The sequence below is a fragment of the Marmota monax genome, unplaced genomic scaffold (assembly GCF_021218885.2).
Source record: "Marmota monax isolate L192 unplaced genomic scaffold, Marmota_monax_Labrador192_F-V1.1 WCK01_AAM20220418_F8-fsc00114, whole genome shotgun sequence".
Lineage (NCBI taxonomy): Eukaryota > Metazoa > Chordata > Mammalia > Rodentia > Sciuridae > Marmota > Marmota monax.
Window position 1 is genome coordinate 2,115,410 of NW_026694943.1, and position 19,842 is coordinate 2,135,251.

Below are 19,842 nucleotides of genomic sequence, written 5' to 3' on the forward strand. Positions count from 1 at the left end.
CAACTCAGTGAGACCCTGTCTCTAAATAAAGTACAAAATAGGGCTGGGGATGTGGCTCAGTGGTTGAGTGCCCCTGAGTTCAATCCCCTGTATCAAAAATAAAAAGTTTAAATGGTTCAAAAGGAATTAGGCCTGGGAAGAGAGAGGGAAGAACAGAGCGTGAATTAGGAAGAAGTGAGAGATTTCCAAGCCTTCCTTGTTGTAAGAGGTGGCCAAGCCACAAAGATTCCCAGGTTCTGTATTAGCTTGTTACCAACACTCATTAACTCACCCGACAGAAGCCTAGAGCATTACACTTAAAAATTACCCAGGATGGCTAAGATGTTGGAGAGAGGAAATAACCCAAGAGACTGTTACCAAAATAAAGGAGAAACAAGTGGTTGGCCTCCATCCAGTTTCTGATAAAATGAACAGAACTTGAACTGCACTAACAGAAGCATTTGTGCTATTGACAAGGAAAGCATAGAAGGAAACAATGTGGTCCCCAACTCTGTTGTGTTTCCTTCCAGTGCACAGAGACCTTGTTAATGTAAGGCAACTGTGTTCAGTTTTCCATGAAAAGGGCCAATAAATGGCAGAAACCAACCTAGTTCAAAGCCATAGCCCTTTTGTAGAGGCTGAAGTATCTATCTAATCTGACCCTTCAGAATATTTATGCCTTTTGACTCTAAAGTGAAAGCATAAGGAATTGACAGTTCATATGGTGAAGAACAAACTTTTCCTGAGCTTTCTGGAAATTGAATGGATTTTACTTTGTCAATTCCACCCTTCCTCATTGATTATAATTTGAATGAAAGAATGTTGAAGTCAACAAAAATACAACTTAAAAAACATTGGCCTCTGTTGAAATCTCACATTGAACTACAAAAGAGAAATCAAGAGTATAGAGTAATAAAGTTTAAAGACTTTTGCTTTCTTTGTTCTTTTTAATATTTTAGTTGGAGTTTGGCATTATAGTCAAGAAAACCCACAGTAAGATAACTAGGACTTGTTACCAAAATAATACTGCAAGGGCTAGGGTTGTGGCTCAGCGGTAGCGCGCTTGCCTAGGATGTGTGACGTACTGGGTTCGATTCTCAGCACCACATACAAATAAATAAAGGTCCATCAACTACTAAAAAATATTTTAAAAAAAACAACAAAATAATACTGCAAGAGGCTATACACCAACATATTTTTTGAACTTTATATTTTTATATTCTTTTTATCTTTTATTTTAATATGTATTTTACATGGTTGCTTTTTATTTTCTTCCTTTTGCTTAATGATATTTTCTGTAATAGACATAAACTGATTTATAATGCAATTAAAAATTTGAGGAGAAAGAAGACTAAGGTTTGATGCCAATGAGATTTTTCTTTTTTAAAATTGGAATCATTAAGCAAATCAATGTATTAAGATTGAGATGCCAAAGCAAACGATCAGGGATAGGTTTACTGGATGGTAGGTTTCCATTTAGCGGTTTGAACTGTTTCACATGACACCAGGGTGTTTTCATGGATACAATTACAATCCCAGATATTCAGGTCAGATTCATATTTTCCATCTTAGCCACAAAAGCTTTACTTTGGGGATTTTGCATAAAATTCTGGCATGTGCTTCAGTCATTTGCCTTTCTCTGTGGAAGCCAGTAGGAAAACCTTAGCAGGCACAGACCTTCCAGGGACACTGCTAAGATGTGCAATGATAATTGGGAAGCTCTTTTAAAGCACCAACGTCTCTCTGAGATAACTGCAATTATCTGAATTGTAACTGCAGCTACAACACTTACAAGGCATAAACATTGAAAAACACAGTGACAGTATATTAAGAGCACGAACTAGAAGTGGGAAGAGGAGACAAGGTTCCATGTAGACCTCTCGGGACTTGGAAGCTGATCATATCTAGTCATTTACTTAAGATATATTGACTGAGCATCTGTTATGGAATGGATACTCCTAAGCCCTGGAATAGCAGAGAAAAGGGGAGGCAAAGCCTCGCCTATCACGGGGATGACACCCCTGTGGGCTGAGACATTTTAAACAGGTAGACAAATAATACATAATATGTCAGGTGTGATAAAAAGCCTAGAAGGCATATAAAGCAGGGTAAGAGGCCCAGGAGAAACCAGGGATGCTATTTATATCAAGACTGTTCTGAAGCAGGTGTTCTTAACGGGGTCCATGGATGCCCCCAAAGATCGGTGGGTAAATTCTAGGGGCCTATGAATTCCAATAGAAAAATGTGCATCATAGTTTCACCAACTTACCAGCTTCTCCATTTTAGATTGTAGACAACAAACTGCAGCAGTATTAACTATGCCTATTATATCACTAATAGAAAACTCAGGTATTTTATATCGGTGACTATTATTAGAGATAGCTCAAAATGTTAATACTAACAACTCAGATGGATATTAAGTAGATTTCAGACACACTGAGAAATATTGCTATTCAGTACACAAAATAAGCACACGTATACTTATCACAACTTTTTTGTCTATTCTGATAAGTAATTCAATATATTTAGTTTCTTTTGTGGTCTGATATATTTTATTCTAGACATTTAAGCATATTACTTTGAGAAGTGAGTCTAGAGACTGTAACTGCCACAAGCTCAGTAGCAGAAGTTCTGCATGCAAACTTTGTCCCATCTCTTCATAGAACATTAAAAAGACATAGCCAAGCATGATGGTGCATGCCTGTAATCCCAGCTGCTCCAGAGGCTGAGGCAGGAGGATCAAGAGTTCAAAGCCAGCCTCAGCAACTTAGTGAGGCCCTAAGCAACTCAGTGAGACCCTGTTTCTAAATAAAATACAAAAAAGGGCTGGGGATGTGGCTCAGTGGTTAAGTGCTCCTGGGTTCAATCCCTGGTACCAGACGTGTGCTCAAGGATTGAACTTTAGTAAGGTTAGTAATTTTGACTACTCCTTCAAGAGTGTGGAGGTGAAGAATATCATGGCTAGTCCTGTATTTTGGACCCATCTTGACTCATGCAAATGAGACAGCTGTTTTACCACTGTAGCTTTTGCTCTGTCAGCATAAAATCAACACCACCAAAAGGTCACATAACACCTTGGTCTTCTTTTGAAAACAGTTTTGATCTTGTGAACCCCTGAAAGGATCTCAGAGTCCTTCTTGGAGTCAGCAGATCACACTCTGAGGACCACTGTGCTAGATTAAGTGGCAAATATAAAAGTTGCTTTAGGCACTTGAACCACCCAGAGGATTCTATTTGCATAAAAATTTTGTTAGTGCTTGCTATAGTTTTGCTGTTCAACTCTTTGAAATAGAAGTTTTACCCAAGTATTTTTATGGAGAATTATTTTGAAAAATCTCAGTCAAAAATAATCTGTTGACATTTTTCACTGATCCAAATGAGGCCCGGTGCTGGAATACAGGTCAGGAAATCTATTGTGCATTGGAGGGAAATCTTGACATCCTGCTCACTAAAAATATTCAATACCAGGGGCGTCTTAGCCTCTTTTATGTCATGAGCACCTTGGCATCTAGAGAAGCCTGCAGACCTTCCTAAAATGTATTTAAATGCACATAATAAAAGTTTAGAATTACAAAGAAGGCAAATTATATTGAAATCCAGTTCTATCTACAGACCCTTTGGGGCTGAGACTGCAAATTAATAACTACCTGCTTCCCCCAGTCCCTGCTGACAAGGAGAACCCCCCCACCAGGGATGTTGCAGTTGTTCTATAATATATGTTTTCAGGTCAATGAATACCTTAAATTGCCAAATTCTTAATGTCAATAACATGGAACTCTAGACCTAACAAGACCAGGGCAAGAAAGTGAAATAAGAAGAATGAGTCTCTCCTGAGCCTTCTATAAAACTAAGCAGCATATGTCTCCTGCTAAATATAGAATCTTCCTAAAGGAAGTGACCCTGGGCTAGATGTTGGAACATCTTGGATGCCATCTGCCTTGTGGTCTTGGACTGTCAAGAATTCTCCACTGGAGCTTTGCAAAATGTTGGTTGCTCCTAAAATTGTGCTACATTAATAATCCTCTATTTTCTCTATTCCTTAAATCAAACCAGCACCCTTAGGCTTATTACACATTGAGAAACAATCTAGCCTTTAGTGCTAACAGTTAAGGAGCAAAGAGTTTAGAGTTGTGTGGCTTCCTAAAGTGCACGACCATAACAACCCCATAGTGAAAATTTATACTCTCCCAGTGAAAGGTTTGCAAAGTATTAAAAAAATAATTGCTTATTCATTTTCGTAGAAGAGAATATTGGTGCTGATAATTCAGAATAGCTGAGAATTCAAAAATCATCTGCAGTTTTAGAATAATAGTATTCTCACATCATGATCTTCTCTGATTGTGTATTGGGCTAGTATTGAAATGAATTTGCCTTTTGTGACTTGAGAGTGGGGAGGCAGGTCATGCATTTGAAAATATTCCAAAAGTAGCAAGTCACCCTGTGATTTTAAGCTCGTCACCACTTCATTGATCAAGGGTTTGTTGTGGTCTTCCTAGTCCTGGTGAGCTCTCATGAAGGAGGTCTTGCTCCCTGAAACCACAGCTCTCCTCCTGTCCCCACCACCAGCTCCTTTTGCTTTGACCCTGCTGTCCCTCACCTCTCCCTGCAGTCTTCCATCCAGGTCTGAGTCAAATCGCTCCAGCCTTTATTTCCACCACCATTTTATCCAATGTTGCCGAATCCTTCAAAGCCCTTCATCTGTGCACTCAAAAGTCAAAGCATCTGTGTCCCCCCTCCCTCTGTGCTGTGCTCTCTGTAGTTTATAAAGCATCTCCAAATGCTTTTTCTTTGTCTCCCAAAAGAAAGATGTATTACAACCTTTTCTTTAGGAGTGAGGAAACTAAGGCACAGCAAATTATCACATCTTGTATTTTTTTAGGAGATATCCAAATTTGGAATGGTTTTAGCAAACCGATGGGGCATAAGCTAGTCACCTATGGGTCATGTTTGACCTACAGACATGTTTTGTTTCACTCACATTTTTTTTTTTAATTTTGGTACTAACATTTAAGAAGTAGGTGATTTTGCATAAAAATCCAGATTTTAACTTCCCTTGAAAAAATCAAAAGGTTGGGAAACCTTGGCACAAATTTCACATGGCCTTGACTGGCTGGAACCAAGCATCTTCCCCACTGTGACAGGGATTGTGCCTGCAGGTATGCCCCAGCCTCTCCGCAGGATGTGTCTCCAGCCCAGGACCATTCATGCGTTCACATCACCTGGTACTCATGGGCATTGGCTTTTGCTGTCCTGGCTCCAGAACATGGGTTCCGGGGGCAGGGCAGGTACGGACTGCACAGCACAGTGACCTGCTGGCATTGGGAGCCCAGCAAAAGCCATGCTAAAGGACTGCTCTGTGTCTGGTTACAACCATTGAGCGTTACACCCTGAGTGTTGCAAGACTTTCTCCAGTTGTTACAAAGAATGGATTCTTCCCTCCTCTGGTTTTGAAAACTGTTCATGATGAAACAGAGAAAAAGTGAGAAATAGCCACTGACCAAATGTTGCATCCATTTTTCTCCAGGAAGACTGTTTTTCCTCCTGCAGATCCTTTCCCTGTGTGTCTGAATGATAAGCAGTCCTACACTTACTCTATGGAATTCATCCCCATCATGGATGCAGCTCAATGTTTAAATTGAGTTTATAAAATACTTGCTTTTTTTTTTTGCCTTCAATTCTCAATTTGAGAGACTTAGGGAAAAGAAGAGCTAGGAATCATTTTTTTCCTACTTGTAGATGGACACAATAGCTTTATTTTATTTATTTTATTTTTATGTGGTGTTAAGGATCAAACCCAGTGCTTCACACCTGTGAAGTTCCACCACTGAGCTACAACCCCAGCCCCAAGGAAACTTTGGAATACCTCTTAATACCTGTTATACCTAGGTATGCAGAAATTATTAGAGTGACTTGAATTATTTTGTTGTTATTTATGGAGCCTTACTCTGATCCATGGATAGTTCATCTAAAAGGGGGAGGGAGCTCACTAAGAAAAAGAAAAGGCTAATGAATGGGATAGGGGTATTAACAGCCTTTAAAGGACAGGAATTTGGGTTCCCTTTGGTTGCTGAGTGCATGTGCCCTAAACATCACTGAATATAATAAAAACATGAGAGAACATCCAGTAAGGAAGCGTGAGAAAAATCCCAAAGAGCTGTGTGATAAAGGGGCTAGGTTTTATGGCTTTTTCCCTTACACCAAAGGCATTGCTATTTCATTCCAGAGCAGAAATAATCCAGGGAGTAGGGCCAATGACAGGGTCAGAAATGAGGTCTCTAAATAGATTTCGGGTGGGAAATTGTAAAGGTGGAAGCCTGAGGATTTATAAAGATCTCCTCCCCACTGGAAAAACAGTCCAGGAAACTTCAAGAGGAAGTTTAAAGAGAAAGATGTGGCTCATTGGTGGAGTGCTTGCCTAGCATGTGCGAGGCCCTGGGTTTGGTCCCCAGCACCACAAAGAAAAATAAGAGAGACAGGCTATAAATGAATGAACAAAATGAACAACAAACTAGAATAAGGTAAAAAGAAACAAAAAAAAATGTGGCTGGGGTCACAATTATTTTCACAGTCAATATTTTTTTGAGATTTTTGTTTGTCTTCTTTTACTATACATTATGAGAAATTTTAAATATTCATAATAGAATATTTTGGTGAAGTTTCGTTACATAGACAATTCTTAGTCACTCATGAAACTAAGATCTAGAAAACGGAAATTTCCAGTTAATCTGGGGGGAAAAAATTCTGTTTACTTTCAACGCCTTTTCATTAAACTTATTGTGGGTGCACGGTGACCTTCTGAGTTGAAACTATAGGACCACAGAAATGAGAGGCCATGCCCCCGCCAAACAAAAATCCACAAACATGCTGTTTATGTCCTGGGTAACCAGAATTTGAAAGTGTGACTTTTGTGGTTTGTTTTGGGTTCTTAGGCCAAAACTATTAAGACTATTGGATGTGAAAGAAAGAAAAAGGAATTCTGAACCTCTTCAGCTGGGAAGGCAAAAATCACCAGAATTATACAAGGCTAAAACAGTTTCTATGGCTTTCAGAAATTTGCAGAGCCCAAAGGAGTCATAAATAACTTTTATGATGTAAAATAGTTAAAGAATATACTTGAGTTCTCAGGAATTGCTGCCATTATTACACTCCAAAATTTCCTGTTTGTTGGGAAGATCTGGTTGAGCTTGATTTTTCTTGTCAGTACCCCTCCAGCAACCACTACACTGTACTGAGACCTGGCCTACCTGTGGGCATCATCTAAAGGTGAAGTGAACAGATTTGGGGTCAGTGGTTCATTTCCCTCCCTTCATAATTAACTGTTAAGTAAAACATGCACTAGTCCTTCTGATCTCTGGCCTAAATTTTACAAGCATTTTTCCTTCTAGTATTATATTCAGCAGTCAAAATTTAGATATATTTCCATAGTTATAAAAAGATGGAAAAGGTTAAAAATTATACATTCCATAAGATCCAGCTGCAAGCCATTCAGTAAGATCACACTTGCCATCCCCCACATACAGAACAGTGAGCTTGTCCATTTTCTTTATGAACTGGGAAGGAATAAAGGATGGGCACACTCTAAACCTGACTTATTTTCAGGGTGTCTTCCATTCCACTGATTATACATTTCCATGTGTAATCAGTGCTGCCCCCTGCAGGCAGAGGCTGCTGATGCCTGCTCCACCAGGGCAACACTTGGAGCTCTCTCAGCAGACTGCTGGTGGCAGGGATCCAGCCACCTGGCTCTTCCTGAGCCTAGAATCACAGACAACCAAGATGCAAAAATCACTGTTCCTCTAAGTGGAACCCACATCTGGAATTTGCCTTTTCTAGTGGGAAATGGGTTATAGGACACCTAATGGCATTTCAATTATGGAGATAACTACCAGAAAAACAGGCATAAACTATATCTTTACCTACACTACCATTTAAGTACTTTTTGTTTAGTGTTAGTACTTGTACTCTTCGCTTTACTCTACTCATAAATTTTTTATGTTTATTGAAAACGATACCATCACCTGAAAGGTTATATCAGACACCCAGATTCCCATGGTGATTTGCTAGGCCTAGCACAATTCAAATAAAAACTCCATCATCTTTGAAGGCTACTTTTATAGAACACCTGCCTGGCACTGAATTGAGTACCATAATGAGGAAAAACGAATCTTCCAGAAATTTAGAATAGACTACCAATAAAGAATATGTAGGGCATAGATTCTGACTTTTGCATTCATGTCATGCTTTTTCAAATATTGGGACTTTTTGTAAATGAAATGAAAGATTGGAAGCAACACCTTATGGAAGAGTCACTACTGTGATACAACAGTATCTCACAGAGTCTCTAAGAAACAGCCTCCGAATCACACTGATGTCTGACAGTCTGTGCATTGCTATTTGCCCTCTGACATACAAAGCAGAAACACATTTCAGTAAGCATATGCCATGGCTGTGGCACAGATTTTGACATTTTACCAAGCTTCTTTCCTCTGGTTTAGCAAGTTACCTTACCTAGGTCCAAGGTCACCCATGCTTCTTGTCAGCTAAGGTTAACCACTGACAGACCTCACTCTAGCAAAACCTGTACAAGGCTCCCTGCAGTACAGTGGTTTTTCTACTCCCTCAATCCCAAACACATCACAATTGTGAGTAGAATGTAAAAAAAAGGAAACTCAAATGAATAAGAAATAAGAGGATCTCAATACCTGAAGGAATAACAGAAGGGGAGCGGTGGTAAAGCCACAGGCCAGCTGGGCTTCAGTCCAGAATCAGATAGTGGTGGCCAGGAGTTGGATCCTGCAGGGTACAAGGGACTAAAGTTGCCCCTGCTAATGTGGGGCATACTAGGCTCAGTGCTTCAAACCAGGGCCCAAGTGGGAGCCATACTTCTCCTCACTGTCAAGCAAAGGAAGCTGAACATAACAGAAGCTTGTTCACTGCTTGGGACTGTGGCTTTTTAAGAGGCCAGAGACCTAGAGAAGTGGGGAAGCAAAACCACAGACTCATAACTAGTAAGTGAACCAAACTGTTTGCTGCTTTGTAATCATATCTGCAGCATTTTTATTGTTGCCATTGAATGGGATACATTTGAGACCTGGCTCTGGACTAAGGGCCCAGGAGTCTGGATAAAAGCAACCACTATACTGCAAGGGAGGGACAGATGGAAGAAGAAAGAGACAGAAAAAGGAAGGAGGCCAGGGCTGGAGGGGGGAATATGAATCTCCCACATAGATTAGCCTACAGACCAAAGATTCTAAAGCACATGAAAAAACCTAACACCAAAAAATACAGCAGCAAAATCTATTGGAACATGAATTTACTTCAGATGACTTTAAGAAACAATGTGACAAAGTCTTTAACATAAGATGTTTGAAAAGATAAAACAATAAATAACTTCCACTTCAAAAGAAAAGAAAACAGATAATTATAAAACAAAAATAGACATGAAACAAGAACATAAGAATATTTCAAAGGTAATCTTGACTCTTATAATGAAAAATATGGTCATTAAAATTTAAGAAATAGAGTAAAAGAGAACATTTGAGAATTAGAAATTAGACATGAGGAATTCATCAAGAAGATAAATCAGAAAGATAAAAATAGATGGATAGAAGAAGTACTTAAGAGATAAGGAAGAAAGATCATAAGATTCCAATAGTTAACCAATGGGATATCCAGAAAAAAGACTGGAAAAGAGGTAGGGAAGCAATATTTGAAGCAACTAAAGGGTGGAATGTTCTAAAATAAATGATGTTGATCTTTTGACTAAAAGTGTACCAGGAAAACTGGACAGAATAAACAAGTTAAAGATGTATCTGAGTACTTCATAGTGAACTGCAGAATATCAAGGAAAAGGAAGAGATGCCGATGACCAATGAAAATACCATATTAGATTGATGGCAAACTTCTCATTAGCAACAATAGATACCAGATGACAATGGAGTACTACCTTCAAATTGCTGAGAGAAAATAGCCATCAGCCTAGGATTTTATACCCAGCTAGATAGTCACCCCACAGATCTTTTCCAAACATAGAATTATGGAGTTTTCCACTTACTGACTTCACTAAAATGACTACTGAATTATGGGGAAAAGTACAGGAACCATAAGGTACAAGAAGCAGCAGTGAACAGAACCATTTATTAAAACATTCAAGTGTGATTCCTCAAACTTATGAGTAAAACATTCAAGTGTTTAAAAAGTTGTGTGTTTAAAAAAAGATTAAAATTAGACAACAATAAGATGAGGTGGTTGGTGTTTAATAGTTAAAGGTGCTAAAATCCTCTGATTTGGAGTAGTACACAAAAAAAATTGTTTCAGGCTTTATTAGAAAAAATTAAGTTGAGCTTAACACTAAACATTTTTGGACATTTTTTCATGTACTCATCTTTCTGACCATCTATTCATGAATGAATTTTAAAAGTTCTATGCCCTTCCTCAGAACTTTGCAGTAATGAAAGCATTTTAAGCTCCGTTGTTTTTATTTTTTGAGCTGTCAGAATTATATAGCTGAAAAAAATCTTAGATTGTTAAAAATGCATGGGTAATTATGAAAAGAATAAAAATATAATCTTTAGTGAAATAGGAAAGTAGAGAGAAAGGGAAGGGGTATTATTAAAAGTTATTAAAGTAACGGAAGACATAAAAGGGAAAACAAATGCAGAGAAAAATAACAACAACAATGAAAAAACATAAGATGCACAAACCCAAGAATAATAATCATAGTAAAATTAAGTGATTAAACTCATCTATTAAAAAGAGAGTTTCTCTGGGCATGGTGGCGCAGGCCTGTAATCCCAGCAGCTCAGGAGGCTGAGTCAGGAGCATCACAAGTTGAAAGCCAGCCTCAGCAAAAGCGAGGCACTAAGCAAAATAGGGCTGGAATGTGGCTCAGTGGTCAAGTGCCCCTGAGTTCAATCCCCAGTACCCCCCCAAATAAAAAGAGTGTCATGTATTGTTTGTTGCAGATTTCAGCTTGAATTGCTTAAACACAGTGAACAAATGATTCGGACCTACCACAATATGAGAATCTCTGAAATGAAATTGTACTAGGTCATATTGTGATTTCATAGATTAAGCTATATTCAAAAATTCTAGTTGAAAAATTGAAGTTGGAATCCCAAATAAAGTTTCATCTCTAATTCAAAGAATTAAAGAAATAACCACACTCCTCCACTTCCTTTTCCCTCAGTTCCTCCAACTCACCCCTGAATTCATTTTTTTAAATTTATGATTTTATAAAGTTTATGTCCCCAATTTTTTTTTGCCAAGATGGACCTTCCCTTGTGAAGTGTTCTCCATTTTAATGTCCCACTTGGTACAGAATTTAGGGTATATAATGGTATTTTAAGTAACTCCTAGTGAGACTAACCTCTTTTTAAAGACATTCTTTGTGCTAATATTTCAGATATTATATGCAGAAAGAAAATGATCCTTAGCCAAAAACACTATAATTATGAGAGCTAGTAACTGATAATGTATTCCACGTTTACCTTTGAAAATGTCTGTACAAAACTGGGTTGGGTCCAGTGGTTTTAAACTAGAATCTGTAGACATTTATTTACCTAATAAAATAACCACACAGACTGGCAAAATCCTGCCTGCTTGGCAGCCCTTCCTGCCCTGGAGCTTGGAATGGCATTGGATTTGAAGGCTCAGAGAGTTGAATTCAGGAAGACAGTCCAGCGCCCCACCTGTGACTCCACCTGAAGGCCAGGCTGGTGTGCCCAGATGTTCATAGGACTTGTATCACCTCATAATTGATAATGAAAACTGAAACAATCAAGGAATTGAAGTGCTTGACAGTGTTCAATAGTGATATTGTAGACCAAAATTATAATAACTTAAATTTCTTTTCAATAAAAAATCCCATGTATATTAAAAGATATTTTTGGCACTGACAATATAGATACTACATAACATTTTATGCTTTTGTACACATAAGACACCTGCTCTTTCCCATGTTGACATGGGCTTGATACTGCTTTCTTGAAGGAGTAAGTGGGCAGGATAATAAATCAAAGGAGTGGAACACCTTTTCCAAAGGTGCTCTAATCACAGGAGCAAGCAGTCATGAGCCAGTCATTGAGATCAGGCTTTCTATAATCAGATTACCTGCTTGCATAAGGCAGGCGCACAGGCCAGAATAGAGCCTGACATCCACATTGGAGCAGGGTGACACAGAGTGGCAGCAGGCAATAAATGACATAGTGATGGGCAGTGGCCCAGAGTCCAGGAGATGGTGCTGTTAAAGCTCATGCTCTTATCCGAGCCCAGTGACTGAGTGATATTCAAGAGTAAGACGATTCCCCAGGTAAGCAAATCAGAAGACCCTCTCTTAGAATCTAGAACTCAGGGTACTAAGGAAGCTCCTAAGACAGGCTCAGAAACAGACAGCCACACATGACCTCAGCCACTATCAGTGAGTAGCCAGGGGCCTGCGGCTGAAAAACAGGGCAGAAGTGGGGCAGGAAGAGGCCACACAGGCCACCCAAATGTCCTGAGCTGTTTGCCTGCCTGGAGTCATGATTTTCAAATTTAGAACTTTTGCATCAAATGAAATCTTGTACAAAGTTCAGTAATCAACCCAAGCATTAAATAAGATTTTGAGGCTAAAAAAGAAAAAAAGGGAATGTTTGGAATCTATAATTCCACATCTCAAACATAACCTTTATAAATAATTTAGATTTCTTCCAGTATAAAAAAAAAGTAGTATCTATGTAATTTTGCCCTGGTTTTCTCAGATAAGAATTTTTCTTATATATGCTTTATTAAACATTTTTTTCAATGACTATAATGATTTACAATCAAATATATCACATTTATCTGATCATAAAAATTCATATATAATTTCTGATGTTTTAAACAATACTATAATAAATATTTTACCATAAAAATGGAAGTTAGCCAACATGACTCCACATGCATCTTGTTATTATTAGGCGTGGCTCCCCACATTTTCTAGTCTCTATGAAATCATCATAGTTGAGGTCCCCACATCACTTGAAAAGCACCAGAATCCCTTGACCTCAAGGCCAGACCATGTTCCACTGTTGTATTCATGTTATATATTAAAAGAAGTGCAAGGATATTTCTGGAAAGCACCATTTACATCTTTCACAGGATCCTGCCCACAATCACCCTAAATGCTTGATAAATTTTATTGTAGTTAATAGAAAAGGGCCCACTGAAATCTAATGGGAACTGAGCTATTTTCCAGATTGATCCTCCTCAGTATCATTTCAGGATAAAAACTGGTACTACAGTTTTTCTTTAGTTTAATGCAATAGAAACATTAAATTCAGAATCTTGGAGTGCAGAAGAGGGGTTTTGAAAATGTTTGGTCAATATGTTTCCCTGTCAGGATTTAAGAGCTCACTGGATGAGGCCCTCAGTGAAGAAGGATACTATCTACAGTGCATGTACAGTGATACGTCACTTATCCAGAAAGTCTTTATCTGCATTTCTGCCATCAGACACAGAGCCATAAACTCAGAAGTGTTATAAAGGACCAGAAAGCCACCAGAATAGAGGCTGCACATGTTAACCCTCCAACAACACACCTTGGGCTCACAATAGGGAGAGCAAGGTGTAATTTCACTAATGAAGCTGCTTTCTGGAGGGCTGTGTGGATAAGGGTTCTGAAGGGCATTTCTCATGTCTATTAGAAGGAATGTGTCATCATTGATTCAGGCCTGACAGGAGCATGGAATGGGAGAACGAGGCTCTCTGGCCACCTGCCACTTTCCAGTCTATTAAGCCTCACTAAAAAGTCTTGCTCAACTCTTCTGGTTCTGGCTCAAAATTCTTTACAAGGCTTAAAAAGGGGCTTATGAGGCTGAGTGTGATGCAATAAAAGTTAGCTTAGCCCACGTCCACTCCACCTATCTAAATTGACTGACCCATCAAATTTGTACTCTGATTACCATGGTCTACCTGTGGGTCAAGGATTCAATACTGCCTCCGCGTCGTGAATGACAGTCATTTTTCTCTCTCCATTTCTAACACAACTGTCACAGCCAGCACTAGAAATTGTCCTTCATCATGTCCTTCACCGTTCAACTTTCTCTAATGTCTGCATTCTTAAGAGTGTGAAGATTGGCTCCCAAATCTATTTTAAATCCACAGTGGAAAAGTGCTTTTATGTCACAGTGTTATGTGGTTTTATGTAGAGAGTAAAATGAGATACAATAAATCAAAAGTTCCACAGTAGTGAATTCTGGTTGATTTTGCTTTAAACTTTTTTTTTTTGTATTTTTGGTATAGCGTAAACAGCAAATTTCTGATTTCCATTATTTTTGACCTCTCTATTTTCTCTGTAAGATAGCTGGAGTATATACACAAGACAGTAATTTTAAAAGAAAAAAAAATTACAAGTAAATAGTAGAAAGGTCAGTAGAGTTAGAGGGAAGGGAAAGGGGGAAGGGAGAGGGAGGGAAAGGGGAAGTACTGGGGACTGAATTAGAGCAATTACATCCCATGCTTTCATAATTATAATCGTATTGTTCTGTATACCTTAAAAAAACTAATACTTCTTTTTAGAAAATTAAAAAATAAAAGACTATTGGACTCACTGGGAACAGCTTTTAAATATAAGCTAGAGGGAGAAAGAATGAAAACACTGCAGATGTAACGAAGAAGGCATAATCTGGAGTGGCAGGGGAAATAATTGGCCCACATGATTGCTAACCTTAGTCAAAGGTCCATGGGGCAAATGGGGCAATAATCTCATTGCACAGAGGCAGGATTGAGGCTATGACAAGGGGACATTTGCCAAGACTCCATGACTAGCGAGTGGTACATTGCCCTGATGTCTGATACTAACATGGGTGCCTTTCCCAACCCACCTTCCACGAAGGGCGAAGTGTAAGAGGCAAAGGATGAAAGAAGATATTTTGTTAACTTAAAAGAAGTTTTGGAACCAGAAATTACCACCTTTTCTAGATCTTTAGCACACCAAACCATTCTTAAAAGCTGGTTAGAGTAGTCTTGATTTGCATTTCTCTAATTGCTGGAGATATTGAATATTTTTTCATATATTTGTTGATTGATTATCTTCTTCTGAGAAGTGCCTGTTCAGTTCCTTGGCCCATTTATTGATTGGGTTATTTGTTTTTTTTTTTTTTTGGAGCTAAGATTTTTTAGTTCTTTATATATCCTAGAGATTAGTGCTCTATCTGATGTGTGTGTGGCAAAAATTTTGCTCCCCAAATGTAGGCACTCTATTCACCTCACTGATTGTTTCTTTTGCTGAGAAGAAGCTTTTCAGTTTGAATCCATCTCATTTATTGATTCTTTTTTTTAATATTTATTTTTTAGTTTTCGGTGGACACATCTTTATTTTATTTTTATGTGGTGCTGAGGATCGAACCCAGCGCCCAGTGCATGCCAGGCGAGCACGCTACCGCTTGAGCCACATCCCCAGTCCAGTTTAATTCTTGATTTTAATTCTTGCACTATAGGAGTCTTATTAAGGAAGTCGGAAACTAATCCGACCTGATGGAGATTTGGACCTACTTTATCTTCTATTAGGCACAGTGTCTCTAGTTTAATTCCTAGATCCTTGATCCACTTTGAATTGAGTTTTGTGCATGGTGAGAGATAGGGGTTTAATTTCATTTTGTTGCATGTGGATTTCCAGTTTTCCCAGCACCATTTGTTGAAGAGGCTATCTTTTCTCCAATGTATGTTTTTGGTGCCTTTGTATATATACACAATGGAATATTACTCAGCATTAACAGAGAATAAAATCATGGCATTTGCAGGTAAATGGATGGAGTTGGAGAATATAATGCTATGTGAAGTTAGCCAATCCCAAAAAACCAAATGCTGAATGTTTTCTCTGATATAAGGATGCTGATCCATAATGGAGTTGGGCAGGGAGCATGGGAGGAATAGACAAACTCTAGATAAGGCAAAGGGGAGGGAGTGTGGGGGAGAGGGAATGGGGGTAGGAAAGATGGTGGAATGAGATGGACATCATTACCCTAAGTACATGTATGAAGACATGAATGGTGTGACTCTACCATGTGTGCAACCAGAGATATGAAAAATTGTGCTCTATATGTGTATATGAATTATAATGCATTCTATTGTAATATCATTTTTTTTAAAAGAGCTGGTTAATTTAGGGAACTTGTCACATGTGTCTACAGTTTCATAGCCTAAGGTTATGAAACCCTATGTTTTACAGAAGGGGAAAATAAGGTTCAGAGATGGCATGATTTAGCTAAGGACACTCAGCTAATTATTCACTGACCTGAGAGCAAAACCCAAATTCCCTTGTAATTACCAAAACTATAAGAAAAAAAAATTAGGCCATTTTGGTTGAAATTTATTCTAATCTGTATATTTTTTTAAATGTGTAAATTTTAGAATAAATTCCAACAGAAGTGTTCTTTTTATGGTTTTGGCAATTAAAAGGATTATCATAATTATCTGCAATGTTCACTTAGACTATCTCACTGTTTTCCTGATGATGTGAGGCTTATGATAAGACCTAATCTTAACAGAGGGAAACCTGGGCAGGGGAGGGCATTGTAGGGTGTGCATGGCACATGCCAAGATCCAGGGGCTAGGGCAGCATATCATAGATGAAATGCCAGCAGGCAAGTTGGCATGGAGTTTCCTCACTGTGGTGGCAATTTTAGAGAAAACTAAAGTCAGTCTTAATAGTTTTTTTTTTGAACAATCTTACCCTTAGACACACTTCATGAAAAGAAAGTGAAGTTGCATAATCATTTAAAAATACATGTAGAAGTTCAGTATTAAAAGGTGATTGTAAGGAAGGCTTACACCAGATTTTAAACTCCTTAGCACTGGGGGAAACGCCAAGTCCAGAATGGTTCCGAAAGACTGAGGGAGGGGCCTGTGGCAGACCCACACTGTGAGGGCTGCTGCTTGAGTCCACCAGGAAACTGAAATGGTACATGTTGAAGGTCTCAGTCCCAGTAAAAAGGACTGTGTGAGTGTCCAGGAGCAGACTCCTGATGGCCCTGGTCCACAACACAGCTTCTCTGTTGGTGTGGCTAAGCTGTGGGCAGCTGAACGCGTGGGGTGTCTGCCTCCACCTGACCTCCCCTCTGAGCCATCTTTTATTTACATCTTTCTGTAGCATTTCCATAGCACAGGTGCTGAGGAGCACTGTTCATCAACATAATGTGCTCAGATGGAACTCTGAAATCCCCAGGGATGTGCCCTGGTCTAAGAGAAGGAGAATGGTTAATTGCACTTCTTAAACTAGGAATTTATGTCTTCCCCATAAATTGACCTTTGGAGGGCATCTGTGGATTCAGGAGGAAAATGGCCTCCTCAGTCCTCCCCCTCACCAACCAGCTGATGTCCCCAGCGGTTCCTGGAGCCCCCAGGCCAGGGACTACATGTTCAGAGTCAGGGCAGCCTCAGGGAACAGAAGTGGTAGCTGCTTCCTCTCTTGCTCCTGGGTCACCACCCTGGCTCTCTCCTCTCCCTTTATGCCCCTCTTACTCTCTGTTGATGACAACTCTGCTTCCCACGGTAAACTCAAGTGCTGGAGTATACTCAAGTGTGCCTGTTGCCAATTCTGTTGATTCCAGTTGAATTTGCTGTTCTAATTGTGATTTACTTGGTACATGAACCCAAGAGGAGTGCAAGGGGAAGAAAGTGTTGTTTAAAAAAAAAAAGTTGTATTTTTCTCATTCCTGGTTTGAGCTGAAAAATTTTTAATAGCTAATCGCCTGCCTCAATCAGACCAGAAACAGTGGCTTCCTTTGACTCATAAATGCCACGGACTGTTTTTGGGAGTTATATTCACTGTCTTGCCAACAATGGCCCTGGAAAAACATCCACAGCTGTTTGGTTCCTGGGTGAATCGTGGTATCTTTTCTCCTTAGAAACACCTAAGAACCAGGCTCTTCTCATCTAGGCCATCTAGTGTGGTCTGCTGGAGAACACTGGACTCTGAACTAGCCACCTCCCCCAAGACATCTCAAGCTCATAACTTTAACAGGGACACCAAGTTCGACGTCATGTCAGAAGAGAAAATCCAGGAACCACACTGCTGCCTTTGAAAGTGAGAGAATGCTCCTAGACACACATCTTGTCACTTTCTAACCAAATAAAAGCTTAGAAATCATTTTGCAGCCCCTCTGAAATTTGCAGGCCCTTCATGAGACTATTGCGGATACTTAATCATTGTTGGTTAAATGTGTGGTTACATAGGGAATCTCATTGCTCCAGGCCATACTGGCAGGTAACTAAGTCAAATCTCATTAAGAACTAAGTTATGCTAAATTTATTAAGTGCCAACTATGCACCTACTGGCTGGCTAGTAACCGCTGGGGTCCTAGCTGATCACGTGGGTAGATTGTTCTCACAATGCTTGTGATCCAGCCCACAGCCTTGGAGCCCCCTGGAGGGGCAGAGATGCAGTGTACTCAACTGAATGGGCACCCTCTGAACTGGCCTGGGGCCATATGTGTACCTGGTCAAATAAACCAGGTGTTGGGAGGCGAGAAGGAAGTTTTCTCAGGAGGTCTGTGAATTCTGTGCACCCCCTCAAAGCTTGCCCTTGCAATTTAAGTATTCATTTTCCTTCCAGTGTGTGGCATTTGAGGAACCACTGCGTAGACCATGAGGCATCTCACTGCTGTTTTTCTCTTGTAGGATATCAATGAGTGCATTCTTGAAAACTACCCTGAGTGTTCCAACCCCAGGTTATTTTACATCATTCCGTATTTTTGTGGACAGCATCCCAGATGCAGGTAAAGACAAACACAGGCTCACAGCATGCTCATGTGACAAGGCCAGGGCACCTACCAGACTGGCTCTGTGGGACTCTTCTCTATCCTACCCTCTCGACCTTCTGGAACACGGTTCATATTTACTATTGCTCCTCGTTTGAGACTCTGACAGAGGCCTCTAAGCCACCATGGACAGCTGTGTAACTAGAATCCTTACCAGGCCCTTTTTTATACCTCATTGTCACCACTCAGCCCACGAGATAGGGGCACTTGCTCCACAGTGGTGACTGTACTTAACCAACCACTGTCCCTGTCATGTTTCCTGGGTCTAAAACCCTGGAAATCTACACCCAGAATTCGATGGTGTCTCTCTCATGAAACAGATAATAGAAAAAGAGCAGTGGTCCCGCGAGCCCCCCTGGAAGGCCCGGCTGCTTTAGAAAGTGACTTACACAGAGCCAGCACCCTCAGAGTGTGTTGTGCCATATCCTGCAGAGCCTCCCTGGGGAATTTGTTCAGAACCCTCAACTAATCACAGTCTCTGAGGCAGGGTGTGGGCATTCCTGACTGCCTCTGAGGCGGTTCCGGTGTAGCCACAGTGGAAAGCCTTGGACTGGGACTGGACAAATGTCTAGCTAAAGAAACAGTTGCAGCAGGGGACCACGATCTTTGCTTGGTGGAACATAAAGACTTTTACCAGAAGAGACATCATCCCCCAAAGGGAGTCTTGATTAGAGCATCCTTGTGTCCCTGAAGAGGCGAGGGACAACAGCTGGTCCTAGAGTGCACTTTGTTGCTTGTGCTGTGAATCCTGCTTAATTATTGGACGTGTCTTGCTGCTGCATGGTTTAGCTCCGGTAGTGCAAGAGTTTGCTGAATTCTGGGCCCAGCCACTGTCTGTCCTCCGCATCATCACACACATCCTGAGCTCAGGCCCCCCACCACACACGTGCACCCAGTAATGAACACTTTCCAGCTCATCCTTGTTGCCTCAGATGCTGGGAAGAGTTGGGACCAGATGACTCACTTTCTGATCACAGTGGACATATTTATTCAAAGAACCATGATTCTAACTCCCTAAAATATTTCTCAAATTGTCCATTTCCCAACCTTGGGCAGAGTGCTCATGATGCCTTACCTAGGCACA

The 19,842-nt window shown here is 40.0% G+C and overlaps 1 protein-coding gene across 1 annotated transcript in view; it reads left to right on the forward strand.

Moving 5' to 3' along the window:
- Window positions 1–19,842, forward strand: part of Ust (uronyl 2-sulfotransferase) — a 277,477-nt gene that overhangs the window by 209,275 nt on the left and 48,360 nt on the right. Inside the window, exon 6 of the mRNA XM_046427401.2 lies at window positions 18,619–18,716. Within this exon, the coding sequence (XP_046283357.1) occupies window positions 18,619–18,716 (98 nt within the window). The remainder of the gene's footprint in view (window positions 1–18,618; window positions 18,717–19,842) is intronic.